The sequence below is a fragment of the Peromyscus leucopus genome, chromosome 1, assembly GCF_004664715.2.
Source record: "Peromyscus leucopus breed LL Stock chromosome 1, UCI_PerLeu_2.1, whole genome shotgun sequence".
Taxonomy (NCBI): Eukaryota; Metazoa; Chordata; class Mammalia; order Rodentia; family Cricetidae; genus Peromyscus; species Peromyscus leucopus.
In genome coordinates, this window is record NC_051063.1 from 98,061,493 (window position 1) to 98,080,363 (window position 18,871).

Consider the following 18,871-nt stretch of genomic DNA (forward strand, 5'->3'; position numbering starts at 1 on the left):
TTTATAAGTGGGCTGTGGGACTGCAGGGGTGGTTGGGGGGAGTTGGTGGGAGCTGGACAGAAACTCTCCAGCTATACTAGGTTGGAGCTCAAAAGCATCTCCTGTCTGAGGCTGATGATGTGTATTGTTTCATCTTCCATTGGCAGAACAAGTCAGTGTCCCAGACCAACACAGAGAATTCCAATTTAAACTGGATCTATGGGGGAGAGTATTATGACATGGGAGAATGATCAGTAGATGATACACAGTAACCACCTCATAGTCCTAACCCCATTGTCTCCTACAGTCTCCCTCCTCCAGCCTTTGCAGCTGCTCTCCTTATAGTGTTTTTCAAAACAAAACTGCAGTAGTTAAGGAGTTTTGCCTGCATCTCGAGTACAGACGGTATCAAGGGATTCCACTACTATGTGTAGCCTGGTTTGTGCTCAGATTCTACTATGGGCCTGGGGGCTGGGGCTTGATGTCTGCGATGCCAGTTAATGTGACCCCAGGCAGCTGTTGTAGAAGTCTGTAGCAATAGAGGCTTCACTTCACTATGTGAGATGTCACAGCCAAGTGGAACCTAAGGGTCATACCTTGTTCTTCGTTGCCCAACTGTGTCACAGATCTATGAAGCAAGATGACTAATGCCTTTACTTTGCCTCCATCAACTGTACAACCTACTCCTTCCACCTCCCTAGCTGGGAAACTTTTTCTGTGTTTGTTAAGATTTGGGCATCCCAAACCATCTTTGAATTCACTATTATACAAGGGATGACATTGACCTCCTAATCCTCCTGCCTCTCCTTCCCAGTTCTGGCATTACAGGCATGTGCCATTGTGCTTGATCTATGCAGTGCTGGGAATCTAGTGCTGGATCACCTGCATCCTGGACAAGCATCCTGCCATCTAAGCCACTTCCCCAGCCCTGTGCCTGGGGTTTTTCATTTTTGATTTGATTAGTGTCCCTTTACTGGTTAGCCTTGTGTTCGGTACTGATTAGCTTTTCTACAACTCCAGAAATTCCATCTTGTTACTCAGTGGTGATGCTATTCCTTGTAGGAAATTGCTTATTTTGTTTCAGTGAGATTTTGAGCTCAACTGATGCACTGAGACAGGAATCCCAGTGTTACAAGCAGAAATGTAACAGCGTTTTACCACAACAAAAGTTGACTGGGAGGCATGGGGGTATCCATTTGGTCCATCAGCAGCCTGACAGCTGGCTCATTTCAAGAGCAATTTTCATAACAAAACTATTACCATTTTATCAGAACAATCAAAGTCGTGGTGAAATCATGGCTGGTAGTTGGTCAGCTTTATTCATTGGGTAAGTAGTGTAAATCTTACATGATTTGGCAGGAATGTAAACATGTCAGAAATCATAGACCACTTATGCATATTAATTTTTTAAATTTCTCCAGAATATGAACCTATGAACGCATGAGGTTTGTCATCCCACTGTGTCTTCTAAACTTAGCTTACTGTCTATCACATAATAGACATTCAGAATACTCCAAGGAGGTGCAGTGCAGATTTAAAAAAAAATGACTGGTAGAGGCAAAACCTGGGGAGAGTTTTTGGGGACCTGGGCCACAGAATGGACGTGTAGGAACATTTTAAAAAATTTAAAAAGTAGTGGTGTCAGAGATGAGATCAGATTCCTGCTTCAGTCTCTCTGACCCTACCTTGAGATAGGAACCTGGGAGAGACTAGATTCTGCCTTGAAAGGTATGAGTATATCTCTAGAATACCGTGGGACTGTGGTCCCAGTCATGAGCATTGCTATCTGTATCTCTTTGCCTTCATCCCTTTGTGGCATGCCTACAGACCTCTACTGTGGCTTCAGCATTGGCTTTTATTGTGGGATTTTCTTCTGGCTATTCAAACTCATTCTTCCTCCTAGGCTGTAGGCTGAGTTGCTGGTATGAAATGTTCTTTAGAGCTGCCCTCAAGCCAATGAGTGAAAAGAATGGGTGGAGGAGCCCAGGACCTTCACTTCTTGGGTGGGATAGCTCTGAAATGCATGGAACTCCTCCAGCAGCTTAATGTGTAGCCCCCACCCCCACCCCGACTCTGATAACTGGCTTTATGATACACATCATATTACATCCCCAACTTTGCCTGTATGTTTTTTTTTTTTTTTTCACCTTCTAAGAAAAACTCTTGCTCTTAAATAGATGCCCCAGGATTTACTACTGGGGAAACTCAAACTGTGATTGTATGGATTATGAAGACTTAAGAGGTAGGTATTCTAGATGCTACAAAGCCCACTAAACATGTGAGCTCAAATCTTTAAAAATTAGTAATTCTGGATGAATATTTCAGTAGGCATGAGGTAACATGTAAAATATTTGTTGTATAATAACATATTTGTGACTAATTTTTTAAGAAGGATATTTAGAGTATTGTGGTGTGTGTGTGTGTGTGTGTGTGTGTGTGTGTGTGTGTGTCCCCTGGTGTGCACACAGGCCTATGTGGAGGCCAGAGGACAACCTCATCTGTTTTCCAAAGGCACAATCTACTGTCTTTTCTTGTGAGATAGGATCTTTCATTGGTATGGAACTCAGCAAGTAGGCTAGGCAGCCTGGCCATTGAATCCCAGAGATCCACCTATTTCCAACTTCCCAGTGCTGGGATTACAAGTATGTGCTGCAACACGCAGCTTTTGTTTTTTTCAATTTCTTTGTTTTATATTTATCTTTTCTTATGTATGTAATTGTGGTGTGTGTACACCATGTGCATGCCTAGTACCTAAAGAGGTCAGAAAGGGGTGTTGGATATCCTGCAACTGGAGTTACAGAAGGTTGTTGGCTGCCACATAGGTGCTGAGAATCGAACCCAGGTCCTTTGCAAGAGCAGCCAATATTCTTAACCACTGAGCCATAGCTCCATCCTTCTGAACTCAGATTTTTGTATGTTCAAAGCAAGCACTTTACTGATGTAATTTGTTTTGGAATGTGGAAAAAGGGTCTTCCTGCACATTCAGGGATGAGATTTTGCTTCTGCCTTTGAGGTACAAATGTCTCCATAAGGTCCTCTCCAGCCCTCTCCCTTTACTGATAGGTAATCGCTTGTGGTTAGTTAGAATCAAACATGTAATTAATACTAATATCTCCAGATTTTGTCTAAGGGAATGCATATGTTGAGCAGAATATGTTCCACTGTTAAATAGGTAATTTCATTTATTTTAAATTTAAATTTAAATGTGCTCCATAGGTTAGTTCTACAGACAGGGGTGCAGACAAAATTTTTCTGTGATGAATCTACAGCCAGAACTATAAAAACATGAAGGAATCCTGCTATGCAGAGTCTGCTTAGCAGAAACCCAGGAAGAGTGTGGCACAGTGACTGGGCCCAGTGCTGGTTCAATCAGACTCAAGTCCTGAGTAGAAGCACTCAGGGACTGTCTCTGAGAAGCGGTCTCATATATCCCACACTGGCCTCCAACTTGCCATATAGTCAAGAATGACCTTGAATTTGGAAGCTTCCTAACCTGTATCTCCTGAGTGTTAGGATGACAGGCACGCACCATCATGCCCAGCTTTAGGTTGTGCTGAGACTGAACCCAGTGCTTGGTGAGTGTTAGGCAAGCACTCTACCAACTGAACCACACCCCAAGGCCACACCCAGTGGCTATCAATGGTGTAATTTATTACATAAAGAGTACCACTAACTAGTATCACCTGTTAGTCCTACTAACTAGTCTTTAGCCAGAATGGTATAAAATGACTTCACTGAAGTATAGATGACTGGATCTAACTTGAAAAGAAAGATGAAGAGCAGAGAAAATGGAGCTGGTACCCTTAACTCTTCTGGTTTCAGCCTAGGGTAGGATGCCTGTTACTCTGTGCCAGTCCCTCTTGCACACAAAGTCCAGCAGAGCAAGATTAAAGCTCTGTTCTGGCTCCACAGAGGCTCCACTTCTGGATGAGGGAGTGGCCTGGCTACACTAATGGACAGCCAGTTTGGTCACTTAAAATCATGTCCTGCCTTTCTGACCTCGCCTAAATCATTAGGCACAAAAAATACCTTTAACATTCTGGATTTCTCTGGAAGAAATTATAATCTGCAGCAGATGCCTTCAGACTGCAGTCTTTGCATGTTTGACAATTTTTGTACCTGGGATATGTGTCTGTTTGCTGTGTTGAGTGTGACAGGTACAAGTGATCCTTCTGTGACAGCAATCTAGGGATGTTATATGGGTGATTAGTGATCAGGGAGCTATTTTACGATGAATTGGGATGTTCAGCATGAACACATCTGAGCTATAAAGACGAGAATGATTTCAATGTTTTGGGTGTGTAAATCCCATTTTCACATGAATATTTCATAAGGTAGTCTCAAGGAAAGGAAAGGAAAGCAAATGCAAGTATCTGCTCTGCCTCTCCAACCAGTCACCAGTCCCTTAGAGACAACTCAGCTGTCCTGTCACTTTCCACTAGAGACACTGTTTTAATTCAGGTTATTGACTGGCTAATTAGCATATAGTCAGCACTCTGAGCTAAAAACAAGAAAAAAGTAACCTTTGGTACAGCCATATTGTAGGCCTGTTGATGCAGACCTATAATGCCAGCAAGAGGGGCCTACTAGAGGCTGAAGAACAAGGACCACACATTCAAGGCCTATGTGGACTACAGAGTGAGTTTAAGATCAGCCAGAGAAACTATTGAGAGCTTGTATTAGAGGAAGAAGTAAAAAGTAAACTTGGATATTCCAATTCAGTTAGTGGGGCATTTATGTAGCAGGTAGGAGGCCCTGAGTTCACCCCTAGCACCACATAAAATGCAGTTAAACAAATAACCAGCCATATCTCAGTGATTGCTTCTTCCTCCTTATGAGGACCAATTCAGATGACACAGGATTTAAGGGGAACTTTAGAGAAACTTTTAACTCAAAGCTTAGAGGTCAAGATTAGAGTCCTTTAGCAAAGTCTAATGTGCTAATATCAGCATCTAACCTTCCTTAATTTATGGTCGCTCATCTTTAATTTCTTTGTCAAAAGTGTTTCTTTCAGAAGTGAAGCCTCTTGGGGCCCAGAGAGATGGGTTAGCAGTTAAGAGCACTTGCTGCTCTTTCAGAGGACAGGAATTTGGGTCCAGCACCCATATTGCATAGATGACAACAACCTGTAATTCTAGTTCAGATCAGATAGTGTGACATCCTCTTCTGCTGGCATTTGTGGACACCTTTAGACACATGTGCACACACATACATATACACACACTTTTTGATAACCCATGTGGATGAGATAGAATACTCTCTGTCCTGACAGAGGCACGAATCACAGCCAACAAAATCCCTTGCAAGCATACCTAACTGAGTCCTGTAAGTCTTTACAATATAGTAAAACCTGTATCCTCACAATGCATTTTATCTGAACCAGTAAAAATTTCTGTCTTTATAAAGCTGTAAGTCAGTAGTAGAAAATTTCAAGTAATATAGAGAAAGATATCTTTGGTTTGGTTTCATTTCTGAGGCTGAATTTCACTTTCCAGCCTAGACTGATTTTTAACTCAGTGGTAAAGGTTCCATCTCTGTCTTCCAAGTGCTAGAAATACAGGCATCAGCCACCACACCTAGCATGAGAAAGATGCATTCTTCCTAACACAACACATAGCCAATAATTTCAGTTTGGGAATATAATCTAAAAGTGAGTAATTTTCTTCTTAAAGAAGCTTGTTTGTGTATATCTTCACATTCTCCCAGCCAGATAGGCTCTAAGGCACATTAGACCATTTAGAAAGTGCATGAAAACCTTTAAAGCTCTTGGCTCACATGTTTGCAAGTTCATTTCCTCATACCAAGCCTCACTTTTCAGCCTAAAGCTGTAGGGAACAGCTTTGCTCACATTACTCATATGATGAACATTTTGATTTTAGGCTAAAAAGAAAAAGAAAGTACCCACAGACATAAGCACTTCTCAAAATATAACAGCACACTGACATTCTAGGCACAAGTTTTCTGAAAGACAGATAGATAATGAGGTTATAATTCTGCTGTGTCTTGCTCTTCATTTAAGGCAAATCTCAATCCGAAGACAACTCAACCTGTGGAACCCAGACTTTAATATCCAACAGCCTGAGAGGCAGGAGCAGTTGACTGGGATTGATAGAATTAAACCAGAATTATATAAGCAGAGGTCACTGGACAGAGAAGAAAAGAGTAACAACAAAGCCTGTGGGAAACTGAACTTCATTTTAAACTATGACTGCACTTGAAACAGTTCATCCTGAAGATACAGAGATGTCAATTTGCCAGCCAAGGACTTCTCTGGGGCTTCAGATCCTTATATCAAGATCAACTTGCTTATTAACAGGACAACAAAACTGGTAAGTTTTGAATCCCCATCATTGGTTTTTCTGTTGCTGCTGATGTAATAAGCCAGTCAAGCTAAGTTAATAAATCCAGGTTTAATAAACAGAGCAAGAAATCCTAGGTGACCCTTGGGAAGGCAGGCTAGGAATCACATGGCAATAAAGGCTACCAGGTCCTGAGTAGCCCCAGGGGGGCTTTCAGGAGGGATGGGCTGTTGCTTGGTAAGCTTTTTGAAAGGGGTAGGGTCTGGGGAGAGAGAGGTGGGGTTTCACCTAATCATCCCGACCCTTTGGGTATATGGATGTCAGGGGCTGAGGTAGAGTTTCCACCACAACAAAATCACCAGACTAAAGTTCACAGGAAGACCCTGAACCCTGTATTTAATAAGGTGGTTTTTCTTATTTTATCACTACAAATTTTATTCAGAAACTCATCTTTTTTGGTTGTTTAAAAAAAAAAAAAGTTCCAATATGAACTGGCTTGTCAATCAACTATAACACTGTTTAACAGACACACAGGTATAAATAACTGGGCTCAGAATCTCCCATATCTCTTGAGGTATCTGGACTGCCTCCTGTAATGCTCTTGTCCTCTACCTCCTCTGCTGCCACCATGCCTAATGTCTCTGGATGGAGAATGCCTTTCCCGGGATCGGGACCTGGATCTATGCCTCTTGCGATGGAGCCTAGACAGCTTCTGTTTGAGCTCTCTTGAGATTGGCTTCAGATGCATGAAGTTGCAGAAGGCCCCTCTTAGGCACTTGCCCATCTCATACTGGTGGCAGCAGGCTTCCGTGAAGTCAGTCACTGGGGACAGCTCTGAATGGATTGGCTGCCCATTAAACCAGCGGTTATTCAAGTCCATCACAGCTTTCTTTGCATCCTCCTCATAACGAAACTTGACATACACATTCCCCACCAGGTGGTCTGCTAGGTTATCACAGACGTTCATCTCTTCAACCTGTCCATACTTTTCTTCCATCTCAGTGAAGACTTCCTCAAAGAACTCATCATAGTGCTCCTGCACCTCCCAGTCACTCATAGCACAGCGCACACCATCAGCAGACTGGGCAGAGTTTTGAGGGTTATGGTAAATGTTCATGAGGGCAACGGTCTGGCTAAAGGTTGGTTTATTGTGCACCCGAGAACATCTGTCTCCATGACGACATGCTCCAGTTCTGAAATAAAATGTACAGTTGAGTCTGTAACGGAATAAGAATAAGAAAAACTGATTATTTCTCGGGAGATATGGCAGAAACATCATTAACACGATCCTATTTCCCAGCTATATGTCTTCCAATCACAGCAGTTTGGCAGCTCTTGGTGGCTCTGTTTCCTCTTACAGGAAGTATGTTAGAGGTTGTTAACTCCAGCCCCCTACAGAAGTGTTCCAATTCTAACTTGCTTCCTGCTAATCTAAACCCCCTCTCCATTTAATATTTTCTTTGCTTTTTTTAAGACTGGGTCCTGGATGTCACCTATAAAATAAGGACAATGCCAACAAGGCATTCTTCTAAGAACTGCAATTTATATTCATATTCACAGGCCTAAGTGCTTATCTAAAAACAAAAGCAGAAAACAAAGTCCAGGTTCTCATGTTTGGAGAGGAAATTTCTAAGCTGGTCTGAAGCAAGTAGGTCTCTTGGAATCCTCACTACAGGCATGCTATTTGGAGACCCAGCTTGCCTTAGAAACCACACATCAGCACATGTCTGTCACAGAGCCTCTTTAGTAGTGCTCATATACTTCATGGAACCACAGCCATGCAAAACCTTCAGGTGCTGGGTGGTCTGTAAGATCTGTGATATGAACTGTTACCTGATGCAGCTTCCCTATTCAGTTGTCAGCTGCAGAGGGAGGAATGCTGTCCCACAGACACTTTTAGCAAGAGCCACAAGCTTAGGTCCTCACCCTGAGGTAAAGACTGAAGGTCTCAATCTCAGTGAAATCTGGTGGACCATGAAGACCAGTTATCCTCTGTATCCAACTACAGTAAAGTCTGAGTTTATAAGGAGAGGAAAATGATTGCCAGTGACTTCCTTACTTCATGCAACCTAACTGGATTAGACAATATCTCTTTAGAAAATCAACTGAAAATAAAGAGCTTGTTGGAGAAACCTCTGGCTGAAAATACACAAGGGTTCCACATGAAACTTCTCAGTCCTGCACTCCCTGCAAACACTTTTGCTTCAGTCAATAAATTATCTGAAGCAATGAAATAAAAACTACAAGGAAGCTGGGCGTGGTGGTGGTGGTGGTGGTGTGTACACCTTTAATCCCAGCACTCAGGAGGGAGAGGCAGGCAGATCTCTGAGTTTGAGGCCAGCCTGGGCTACAAATTGGGTTCCAGGACAACCAGGACTACACAGACAGAGAAAACCTGTCTTGGAGGGTGGAGAGTACAAGGGAAAAGGGTGATTTCTACCAGACAAGCTGAATCTAAAAAACATCCTAACTTATAATATCACAGCTAAATATTTTATTGGAAAAGACCCACATTTCATTTCTTAAGAGATCCAAAAGTTATGAGGCATCCCATGTTCCTCTTTCTGATGACTGTTTCAGCTGAAATAACGTAAGTAACCTAGATTTAAAAAAAAAAAAAAATAAAAAATCTGAATTCCTTGCTGAGATACCCCTTCACTACACAGATATGAACAAAGGGCCAGAACTACTATGCTCCTAGTTCTTTAAGTCCCAGCCTTTAGGCATTTATAATGGAAGCCTCACATGTCACAACTGGCATGCACATTTGACTACATTCCAGGCCATCTTCTCTGTGACCTCAGAATTTAGGAAATGCACTCTTCCACAGCAACAAACAAATTTGTATGTAAATAAATAATTATTGATACAGGGCCTCTATATAGTTCTGGCTGTCCTGTAACCTGCTATCTAGAGCAGACTGGCCTCAAATTCACAGAAATCCCTGTGTCTCTACCTCTGGAATGCTGGATCCCATAACATGTACCACCATACCTGGCATTGAATGTTTACTTAAAGCACTTTAAAGGTTTTATTTTAAATTATGTATTTGTGGCTGGGAAGTTGTGGCACAAGCTTTCAATCCCAGCACTCAGGAAGGCGAGGCAGGGGGATCTCTGATTTCAAGACCAACCTGTTCTACAGAGAGAGTTCCAGAATATCCAGGGCTGTGAAGAAAAACCCTGTCTCAAAAAACAAAAAGTATATGTGAGGTGTGGATGTGCATACCTAAGTGCAGGTGCCTGTGGTAGCCAGAGTCAATGGCTCTCCCTAGATCTGGAGTTACAGGTGGTTGTGAGACATTAGATTGCATCAAGTGGATTTGGGGAACCAAATTCCTGGCTTCTGCAAGAGCAGTTCACACTCTGAAATACTGAGCCAAATCTCTCCTGTCCCTTTTCTATATTTTTGTCATCCTGAACACAACCCATACAGCCCTCCTCCATGACTACTGAGAACTCAAATTTTATCCCATCTGATTCTCTAAAACTGGCTTGCTACTGACACCCAGTAAAATGTCTACAGTGACTGCTGATTTGGGCATGAGACTTTTAGAAACATTTCCTCTTTCAAACACAGCAGATTATCTGTATAAAAGTGCCTGATCGGACAGCCTCCATCCTAGGTAGTAGAATATTTTCAACAGTGAGAATTTGGCACCAAAAGTGTTACTTATTGCAAACACAGAGGCTTCCTATCACAGATATCTGTATAAACCTTATACGAGATTCAGGACCACCCAAATGATGACTACTTAGAGCAGATTAAGACAGACACTCAATCTTTAGGTTTTTCAAAGCAGGAATTGTCCTTCAAGGCGTCTGGAGCCATTCCTTTAGCCCAAACTTCAGCCAGCACACTGGAAATAAGTATATTCCAATATAAGTAAAAATGGTATTATTTTCTCGCTTACCCTATGCAAACCTTAATTTACAAAGAAAAGCAGGCACCCCACCCTGAGGTAGGCAGGAAGTTTATTTGGTCGAAACCGCTCCCAATGATTAGCCCCAGAGACTAGTCTAAGCGAGGATGGTGCCATGGCAATACTGACTGGACACTCAAAGCCCAAAGTTGCAAAAAACTGTTAACTCGCCGCAGAAGCCAGGGCATCAGTGGGAGTGCGGCGTGGGGCAGAATCCCGCGTTGAACCTGGTACCGAGCCCCACGGAGCCCAAGGCCCATCCGGAGCTGCCAGCCAGGTCCCACCGCTTGACCCATGAAGCAGGGGCGCACAGACGCGCGAGGCCGCCAGTGCCTCCCACCGTTACCATTCGCCGTCTCGGCCCAAGCCCCGGTATGCCGCCCCTACTCACTTGTAGTTTCTCGGTACTAAAGATGGAAGGCAAGAAGTATTCAGCCATTTTCCAGCAGACGCCTGCAACACAGGACCCGGAGCGCCAACTACTCTGAAATCCTCTGAAGCCATCTCTGGACAAGAAAACGCTGTCCACGCCCATCATGATGATGCGGTCCAATCGGGAGAGGCGCTCCTCTGCGGGGGCGGGATGAAGAACTCGCGGAGGCTCCGCCCCCCGGCTCTGACGCCAGCACACTTCCTGCTGCCCTGGAGGATTCCGGCCGTTTCCTGGTCCGCGGGCTTCCTACTGCTGCTCCAGGAATGCTCAGAGCTCTGGTTTCTCGGCTCCTGCTCTGGGACCTCGCCTTCGTCCCTTGCTGGTCCTCAGGCTCCAGGCCTCACGCTATAGACAAGGACCCCTACTCGGCCTTCTGGAGGGATTTAAACCTATAGCATCCCCACAATTACCAGCTCACCTTCAAGTTAACAACTTCCAGGCAGAGCCTAATCCCGTTGTCTCCAGCTGAGTCTCAGGCTGAGGGATCATCTTGGTTGGATAACCTTAATTGTTTTCTCTGGCTATAGAGCCTCTTCTACCAGATGGTGAACCATGGAAGAGGGAAGGCTGCTGGGTTGTGGGAAGCTTAGGTCTCCATACAGGCTCTCACGAATTAATATGGTTACTGGAGCCAGATGAGGTGTTTTTATTTTCTGTTCCCTAGTGACCTTGAAGATGAAGAGGGGAAGCTTCACTTCTCTGTATATAAGTTTGACAGGTTCTTTCGCTCTGACTTGGTAAAGTGGTGGTGGACTACTACTTAGATTTGGTGCATAATTTGGAAGTTTATCGAGTATGTCACCAATGTGAGCCTAGCATTTCTTCATTTGGTGTGGAGGGGTTGCTTATTAGTTTTCATGGAAACAGACTGCTTACACATTATGTTATTTGGAAGCAAACTATAAATGTCACAATGAATTTTTGTTTTTTAGAAGCTCTTTGTATGTCTGGAGGGATAGGTTTTTAAGAACATTGATTTTAATGTATACAAGAATCATTTGCTAAAACTATTAAGGAATCACTTTTCCTCTTTCTTAGCTCTTTATCAGTCCTCACAACATTTTCTTCAGAGATATCTCAGGTTGTACTAACTGGGTCCTGGAATCCTGTTCACTGTACTCTAAGCTGAAAGTCCATTGCCTGATTGACAGTACCAAGTCCGTTCCTGGGTTCTCCTATTGGCTCAACAACGCTTTCAGGATCAAATCCTCAATTTTAACCCTGAGCCTGTCTGTGCTTGAGAAGGCTTAGCATTGCAATTTCAAACATAAAACTCATTAAAATTCTAAGTCAGTCAGTCTGAAAAGAAGGCAAAACTGACCCACAGAAGGTCAAGTCTCATGTCAGACTTAGGAGAGGAGGCACAGAGTCTATGTAGCCATGCTTACATTTCAAACATGGGATTCCATGGCATACTTTCCCTCCATTTACATCCTTGTCAGTCCTACTGAGCCCGCCTAAAGTTCCAGGCTGAGCAAAACTGGACTTTCTTAGGAAACTGATGGTTTCAAGATGCCTGTTGAGATTGCCCAGGCTACTCGTAGTGCCTTTTCTGAGGCCAGTGGTGCCCTCTTCACCTTGGCATCCAGAGGGACCAAGTCATTTTCTGGCTCAGGCACTGATCCAATTTAGGATTGAGCCTTGAGTGAGTCAGAGACTTAGTCTGCTAATGAAGAAGACCCCCAAATCTTTACCCCAGGACCAAATACCCCTAAAGTACTCTTCAGACCTCAGATATATTTACAATCTAGAGCCTTCCTCACACCTTAGTAGTTCTCTCCACGTGCCCTGAAGTACCTGTGCCAGCTCTGTCATGCTATGTAGATAAGGAAAGTGTGGCCAAGGTCATGTTGGGTTCCATCTTCATGTAGGAAAGGAAAAGAAGGAATGGAGAATAGCTGTTGATAAAGCTAGAGTGATTTGGGATATTGTGGAAGGAACAGACCTCTTCATCTTGAATAACATTTGTAAACTCAAAAATGGATGCTGGGGAGAGCAAGGATTATCTTCAAATCCCAGCTGCCAAAATCAGGAGGCAACTGAGGAGGATTAAATGAATGGAATAGGAAGGATGTTCACAGTAAGATTGAGTGTGCCCAAAATAGCACCCCTTGGGGGCATTTAACAAAAGTATATGGGTATAGAATCCAGCCATGATGATGAGCTCTGATGAAGTCTGATCCCAGGCTTTGGTAGGGAGGCATTGTTCACACCATCCAGACAGACTCTTTTGTAATGATCTGGCAAATGGAGCCAAAAAATAGCTAGAGAAGTTCTAGGTAGCTCAGTGGGGATCCTGGAAGTTGCCATCTAGGGGTTTTGTGGAGAGAGCAACAGTGTGTACACAGAGGCTGACCACAGTCCAGGTGAGGCAGGTCCTTGGGGGAAAGGTCTCCTCAAAAAGGACAGGAATATGGTGTCAGGCTACAGAGACCTCCTAGCCATGAGATCAATAACATTGCAGCCCTCTTCCAGAACTAAGAGTTTCTGGGTCATTGTTGGAAAATTCTGGACTGCAAAAGAATTAAGAATGTGTGATTCATCATGAAGCATTTACCCAGGCTTTTGGATGGCCATAGGAGAAGGGAAGTGCTATGAGTGGAATTACAGACTGTTTTATAATCTGCCTCTATTATATGCACTATAATAATATGCACTATTTTTAATGTGACTGTGTCCAGAAACTGAGAACAGAGATCTGAGATTAACTAAGGCTTTGCTTCTATGATGCAGAAGCAGGAAATACCCTGTGAATAATGTACACCAGCAGAACAATGAGAGAGTAGGTAAATGAGCAGGCATGAAACCACCAGATGAAGAAGAGAACACACTTGTACTTTTACTCTTGGTATTCTGTTCCCATAGTCCCTGTGTGTGTTGAAGTTTTGTTACTGCTTTTCATAGCTCTTCTTTGACTTACCATTTTTTTAAATGTCCTACATGCTTGCCTGCTCCCTGATTTTTTTTTTTAAAGATTTATTTATTATGTATACAGTGTTTTGCTTGCATGCCACAGAGGGCACCAAATCGCATTATAGATGGTTGTGAACCACTATGTGGATACTGGGAATTGAACTTAGGACCTCTAGAAGAGCAGCCAGGGCTCTTAAATTCTGAGCCATCTCTCCAGCCACAACTTACCATATTTTACACTCAACATTAATTATAACATTTAACAACAGAGATGAATGCAGTGGATGTGGTTTGTGTATTTTTATTGTATACAATATTTCATTGTTCTAACATACGACCTATAAGCATTCTTTCTAGAAAGATTTTATCCACTGATTTTTATTTTATGGGTAAATGTGTTTTGGTTGCATGTGTGTCTGTGCCTGGTACCTACCAAGGTCAGAAGAGGGCATTATTGCTGGAGGTACAGGCAGTTAAGAGTCCTCATGTGGGTCCTGGGAATTGAACCTGGGCATCTAAAAGAGCAGTAAGTGTTCTTAACTATGGAGACTTTGTTCCAGTCCCTTAGTATTTTTATAATGATGACATTCAGGTTATTAATTGTGATTCAGAATATCATAACAGAGAATGATTTTATGTTCGTCTGTTGGTTCGCAGTGCCTCTGTTTTTTAGAGTATATTCCCTGTTGAAGTTCAGATACAGTTGTTCAACATTTCCAAGTAGTTACAAGGCCCTTTCCACAGTGGCTCCTCAAGTAGGTCCCCTGCTGGTGAGATGCCACCATTTCCAGGGCTCCACTTTCTCACCAACTCTTGCTCTCCTCATGCTGGTTAGGGTGTATGTGTGTCCATGTGAAACGCCGTGACTGCTTTTTTTCTTGGCTGCCAAGGTTGACCATCTTTTTTATGTGTTTATTTGTCATTCTGGCTTCCTTTCTTGTGAAAGGCTGTTCAGCACACTCTTCTGCTGCTTTCTCCTCCGTGATGATCTAAGTTCTTTTTATAGTCTGTATGTAAGTCGATGTTAGTTATATGCACTATAGTCATCTGTCAGTTTATGGTGGTGTGTGTATTGTATGTACTCTGTGTGTGACTTACTGTAATTTGTGTGTGTATGGGTACTTATGTGTACCAAGTGTGGAGGTAAAAGGACAATTTGGGGGCAGGGCCCGTTCTAGCTTTGTATGTTATTAGTTAGGGCAAGGTCTCTTTTGGTTGCTCCTGTGCTTCATACGCTAGGCTAGCCTGCCTTTGAGCCTTTATCCCATCTCACTGTAGGACTGTTGAGGTTACATGCATGCCACAATCTTGCTTTTTACATGGGTTCTGGGGGTGGAACTCAGGTCTTCAGGCTTGTTGAACTCCTCCTGGATTGTCCAGGGTCCTGGGGATTTTGCTACATCCAGTGTGGGATATCTGAGGAGAAAAAAAAAAAAAACTACGTACACTATGCTCTTATGTCTGTTAACTTTATTCCTCTACAATAAAACTATCTACACAGCTACAGCTCTGTCTGGCATTCAGGGCAGGAATAACTCTAAATACACCAAGCTCTTTGTCCATCTACTTTATTTCTCTGAGAGGAAATCCTGTCTCTATAACTTCAGTTCTGTCCGATTCCCTCTCATAGTCCTGCTAATGGCTAAGCTCTTATGCTTCTCACCTCATTTTCATCCTTTGTTTCTTCTCCCTCCATCCTACTAGCTCTCTCCTCCTGGCTTAAGAGTTCTGCCTTACCATCTACCTCTGTGTTACCTCTGTGTTCTTCTCTTCTCCCTGGTCATACCATTCTCTCTGCTCTATAGAAAATGCCTCTTTCTTCTCTCCCTGGCCACACAGTTCTCTGCCTTCTCAGGAATGTTGCTCTACATTCCACCTCAATATGTTAAAAACCTCTTTTGTTCTCAGTCAATTGCTCAGGAGAGCCACTAGGCCTTAAGGCAGGGGCATGGTCTGAGCTTCATTTGCACAATGAGCAAAGCTACTAGTCTCCAGCCAGCTATTCTCCTAGCCTCAGCAGGGAAGTTTGCTGTGGATATCACTCTATGTAAATAAAACACTGATGGCCAGTGACAGCAGAACTATAGCGGACAAAGAGAGAGGAGAATTGGGAAACAGGAAGAAGAGGGAGAGACTGCAGCACCGCAGACAAGCAGCATGTAGAGACTCTGGTAAGCACCACCACGTGCAAGTATAGATTATAGAAATGGTAATTAAAAAAAGAGCATTAGCAAGAAGCCTGCCACGCCATACAGTTTATAAGTGATATAAGTCTGAGTGATTTTATAAGTGGATTGTGGGACTGCGGGGCTTGGGGAGCCTGGAAAGAAGCCCTCCAGCAACAGAAGTTAGCAACCTAGAAGTTCAGCAGGTCTGGGGAGCTGAACTGCTAGCCAAATAGTCTGGAAATATTTGGGCATGCAAGAATTTCATAGCAGAAGACAGCTGAAATATTAAAGGCTGGATAATACCAAATATTCATAATAAATGGCCTGCCTTTTGACAGACCCTTGGCCGGTCAAAGTATAGCTTTAATACACAGCTGAATATCTATAATATATTCTTGCAGTGCACAAGACCCTCCCTTTACCCACTGAGGTATCTGTCTGGACTCCATGGTGACTTTTAATAGAAATTCTTATGCCTATTGTCATAAAATGTATCAGTGTGCTGGGGATGCTGTGAATGTGTTGCTCTGATTGATTGATAAATAAAATGCTGATTGCCAGTAGCCAGGCAGGAAGTATAGGCGGGACAAGCAGAGAAGAAAATTCTGGGAACAGGAAGGCTGAAGGAGGAGACACTATCAGCCCCCACCGCCATGAGAAGATGTAAAGTACTGGTAAGCCACAAGCCACATGGCAATTTATAGATTAATAGAAATGGGTTAATTTAAGATATAAGAACTAGATAGCAAGAAGCCTGCCATGGCCATACAGTTCATAAGTAATATAAGCTTGTGAATGATTATTTCATAAGTGGGTAGTGGGACTGTGGGGGCTTGGCGGGACTGGAGAGAAACTCTCCAGCAACATATGTTGCTCAATGGTTTGAGTTTCCACCTAAAACCTGAGAATGCTTTAAAAAAAAAAAAGAAGATTCTAAAATGGAGCTAAAACAGGTTCCTAGTTGTCTCTCTCAAGTTAGCTGCAGCCTGCAGGCTTGAGCTACTCTATGGTGGGTTTGTGGCATGCAGGCTTGACCTATGCCATGTTACACAGAGGTGTCTCCAAGCTACATACTATGCTGTGTGGTAGATATAGTTTTCTTTCTTTTTTTTTGTTTTTTGTTTTTCGAGACAGGGTTTCTCTGTGTAGCTTTGCGCCTTTCCTGGAGCTCACTTGGTAGCCCAGGCTGGCCTCGAACTCACAGAGATCCACCTGGCTCTGCCTCCTGAGTGCTGGGATTAAAGGCGTGCGCCACCAACGCCCGGCAGATATAGTTTTCTTACTAGTTAAAAAAAAAAAAAGGTTTTCTGGGCTACATGCTGCTTTGACAGAGGCATAGACCCACTGCCTCGAGAGTCCAGCAGTGAGCATGGTTCCTCAAAAGCTGGCAGTAAATGTACCACCACCATGTTGGGAAGCTGAGGTGGACAGAAAATGCTACAGTTTAAAGCAAAAGATTCACAATAAGACAGATTCAGATGGGATAAACCTCTAAATTGTTTACAATGTGTGTAAACATGTATGTAGGCTTGGAAGAGAGAAAAATGTAATATATGCAGTTATATAAAACAATAGAAAGTTTTAAAAAATTAAGTCTTTAAAGACAAAGTAAATGTAATATAAAAATAAGCCGTGTAAAGATAGATAATACATAGAGAATCTGGATTGTGTTGTGTTGATTGTAAAGGCAGATGAGTTAAACCAATATGTATATTTTAAAGGTATCTTGATTTCAAAATTTGGATCTAAGTATATCTTGCTTTGGAAAGGAGGCTCTTCTTTTGTTTCCACAGAAAGCAAGAGGCTATGGATTTGTTCCAGATTAAGATACATCAGGTTTGACCAGCCAAGACCCCCTAAAAGGTCTCCAATGACACCATGGCTCAGATGATCCACCATCCAGAATGGTTTCAAAGCAACTGGCTCAGACAATACAGACTTATGGACTACCCTATAACCCTAAAATTTTCTTTATGTCCCCATAAGAATACAGTGCCCTCATCCAACAAGAAGTAGTATGAGAAGCTACACCCAAATTCCCAAATGTACCAACCTGGCTTTGGAGATTGAACTGGCTCACCCCTTCTCTAAATACAAGCATACTCCTAAAAAAAAAAAAGTCCCATATCTGAAGAGCCCTCTGGTGTGGGACAGAGAAAAACCAATATTTTTATTTAAAGGTTGATTATAAATTTGATCTCTTTCTAAAGAAAAAAGGGGAATATGATATAGATATGATAGGATGAAAGGGTAGATTATTGAAGCTACTTTTAAAGAACAACTTGTTTAAAAATGTTTTACATTGGTATGGATTATTGATACAAATTTAAAGTTAATTTTCTTATACTGTATATATATATATTTCTACTCTCATTTGAGGTATTATGTCTATGTAACTCATTTAGATTGAAATGGATAATTAAAAATATAAATTAATAATTAGTCTTCTATGATAGTCAAATTTATAGTCATGTTAAGTTTTCTAGGTATTTATAGATATAATTAGGTAATCTTCAAACACTTCAACGACCTACAGAATATGGCATTTAAAATGTTTTAAAAATTTAGACTTTCTGGACAGTGAGACATGTCTGTTCCTGGCAGCACTGATTTACTTCAGAGAGGAGGATGAGCATAGAAGACACTCTATATGGAGTTTATCTTCTTCTTGGCAAAAATAGCCATTTGGGCAAGAAACTGTTCTTGCCTGGACTGCTTGATTTACTGGACAAGCAGGATCCATAGTAAGGTGACCACTGAACTTTGCTTGGCAAAATGGTCCTTCAGGTTCCTGCTTCGCAGAGGAAACTTCCAGACATTCTACAGGACACAGAAAGAAGTGACTGAGAGACTATAGGCCTGTGGGCTGAAGACAGATGCCTTTACAGAGGATCTTTGGATGACTGTCCAGTCTGCCAGCTGTCTCTGTCTACTCTTGCAAGACTCCTGAAAGTTGCTTGTGTCCTTCTCCCATATCTCAGGTAATATTATATCCTTCTGAGGTCTTTGATGTAGTTGAAGACTAGATAGTTATAATTTCCTTAGTTATGATAAAAGATAAGTTAGATATAAAACCTTAGACTTACAAATATAGGATAGATAGAATATCTTCTTTAATTTTGCTAAATACAAATAGACTAGATATTATAGACTAGAT

At 42.4% G+C, this 18,871-nt stretch overlaps 1 protein-coding gene across 3 annotated transcripts in view; it reads right to left on the reverse strand.

The window, feature by feature from the left end:
• Window positions 1-6,370: 6,370 nt before the first annotated feature.
• The window catches only part of LOC114710247 (splicing factor U2AF 35 kDa subunit-like), a 43,344-nt gene continuing 30,843 nt past the window's right edge, over window positions 6,371-18,871 (reverse strand). The window contains exons 1-2 of one of the 3 annotated variants that reach the window (XM_028894348.2): window positions 10,592-10,757; window positions 6,371-7,471 (exon numbers count right to left, since the gene is read on the reverse strand). In XM_028894348.2, coding sequence (XP_028750181.1) covers window positions 6,829-7,471; window positions 10,592-10,704 — 756 coding nt within the window. In that variant the 5' untranslated portion in view covers window positions 10,705-10,757 and the 3' untranslated portion in view covers window positions 6,371-6,828. Of the gene's footprint in view, window positions 7,496-10,591; window positions 10,758-18,871 lie in introns of those variants that run through there. The other 2 variants (XM_028894347.2, XM_037211781.1) reach the window with 2 other exon arrangements.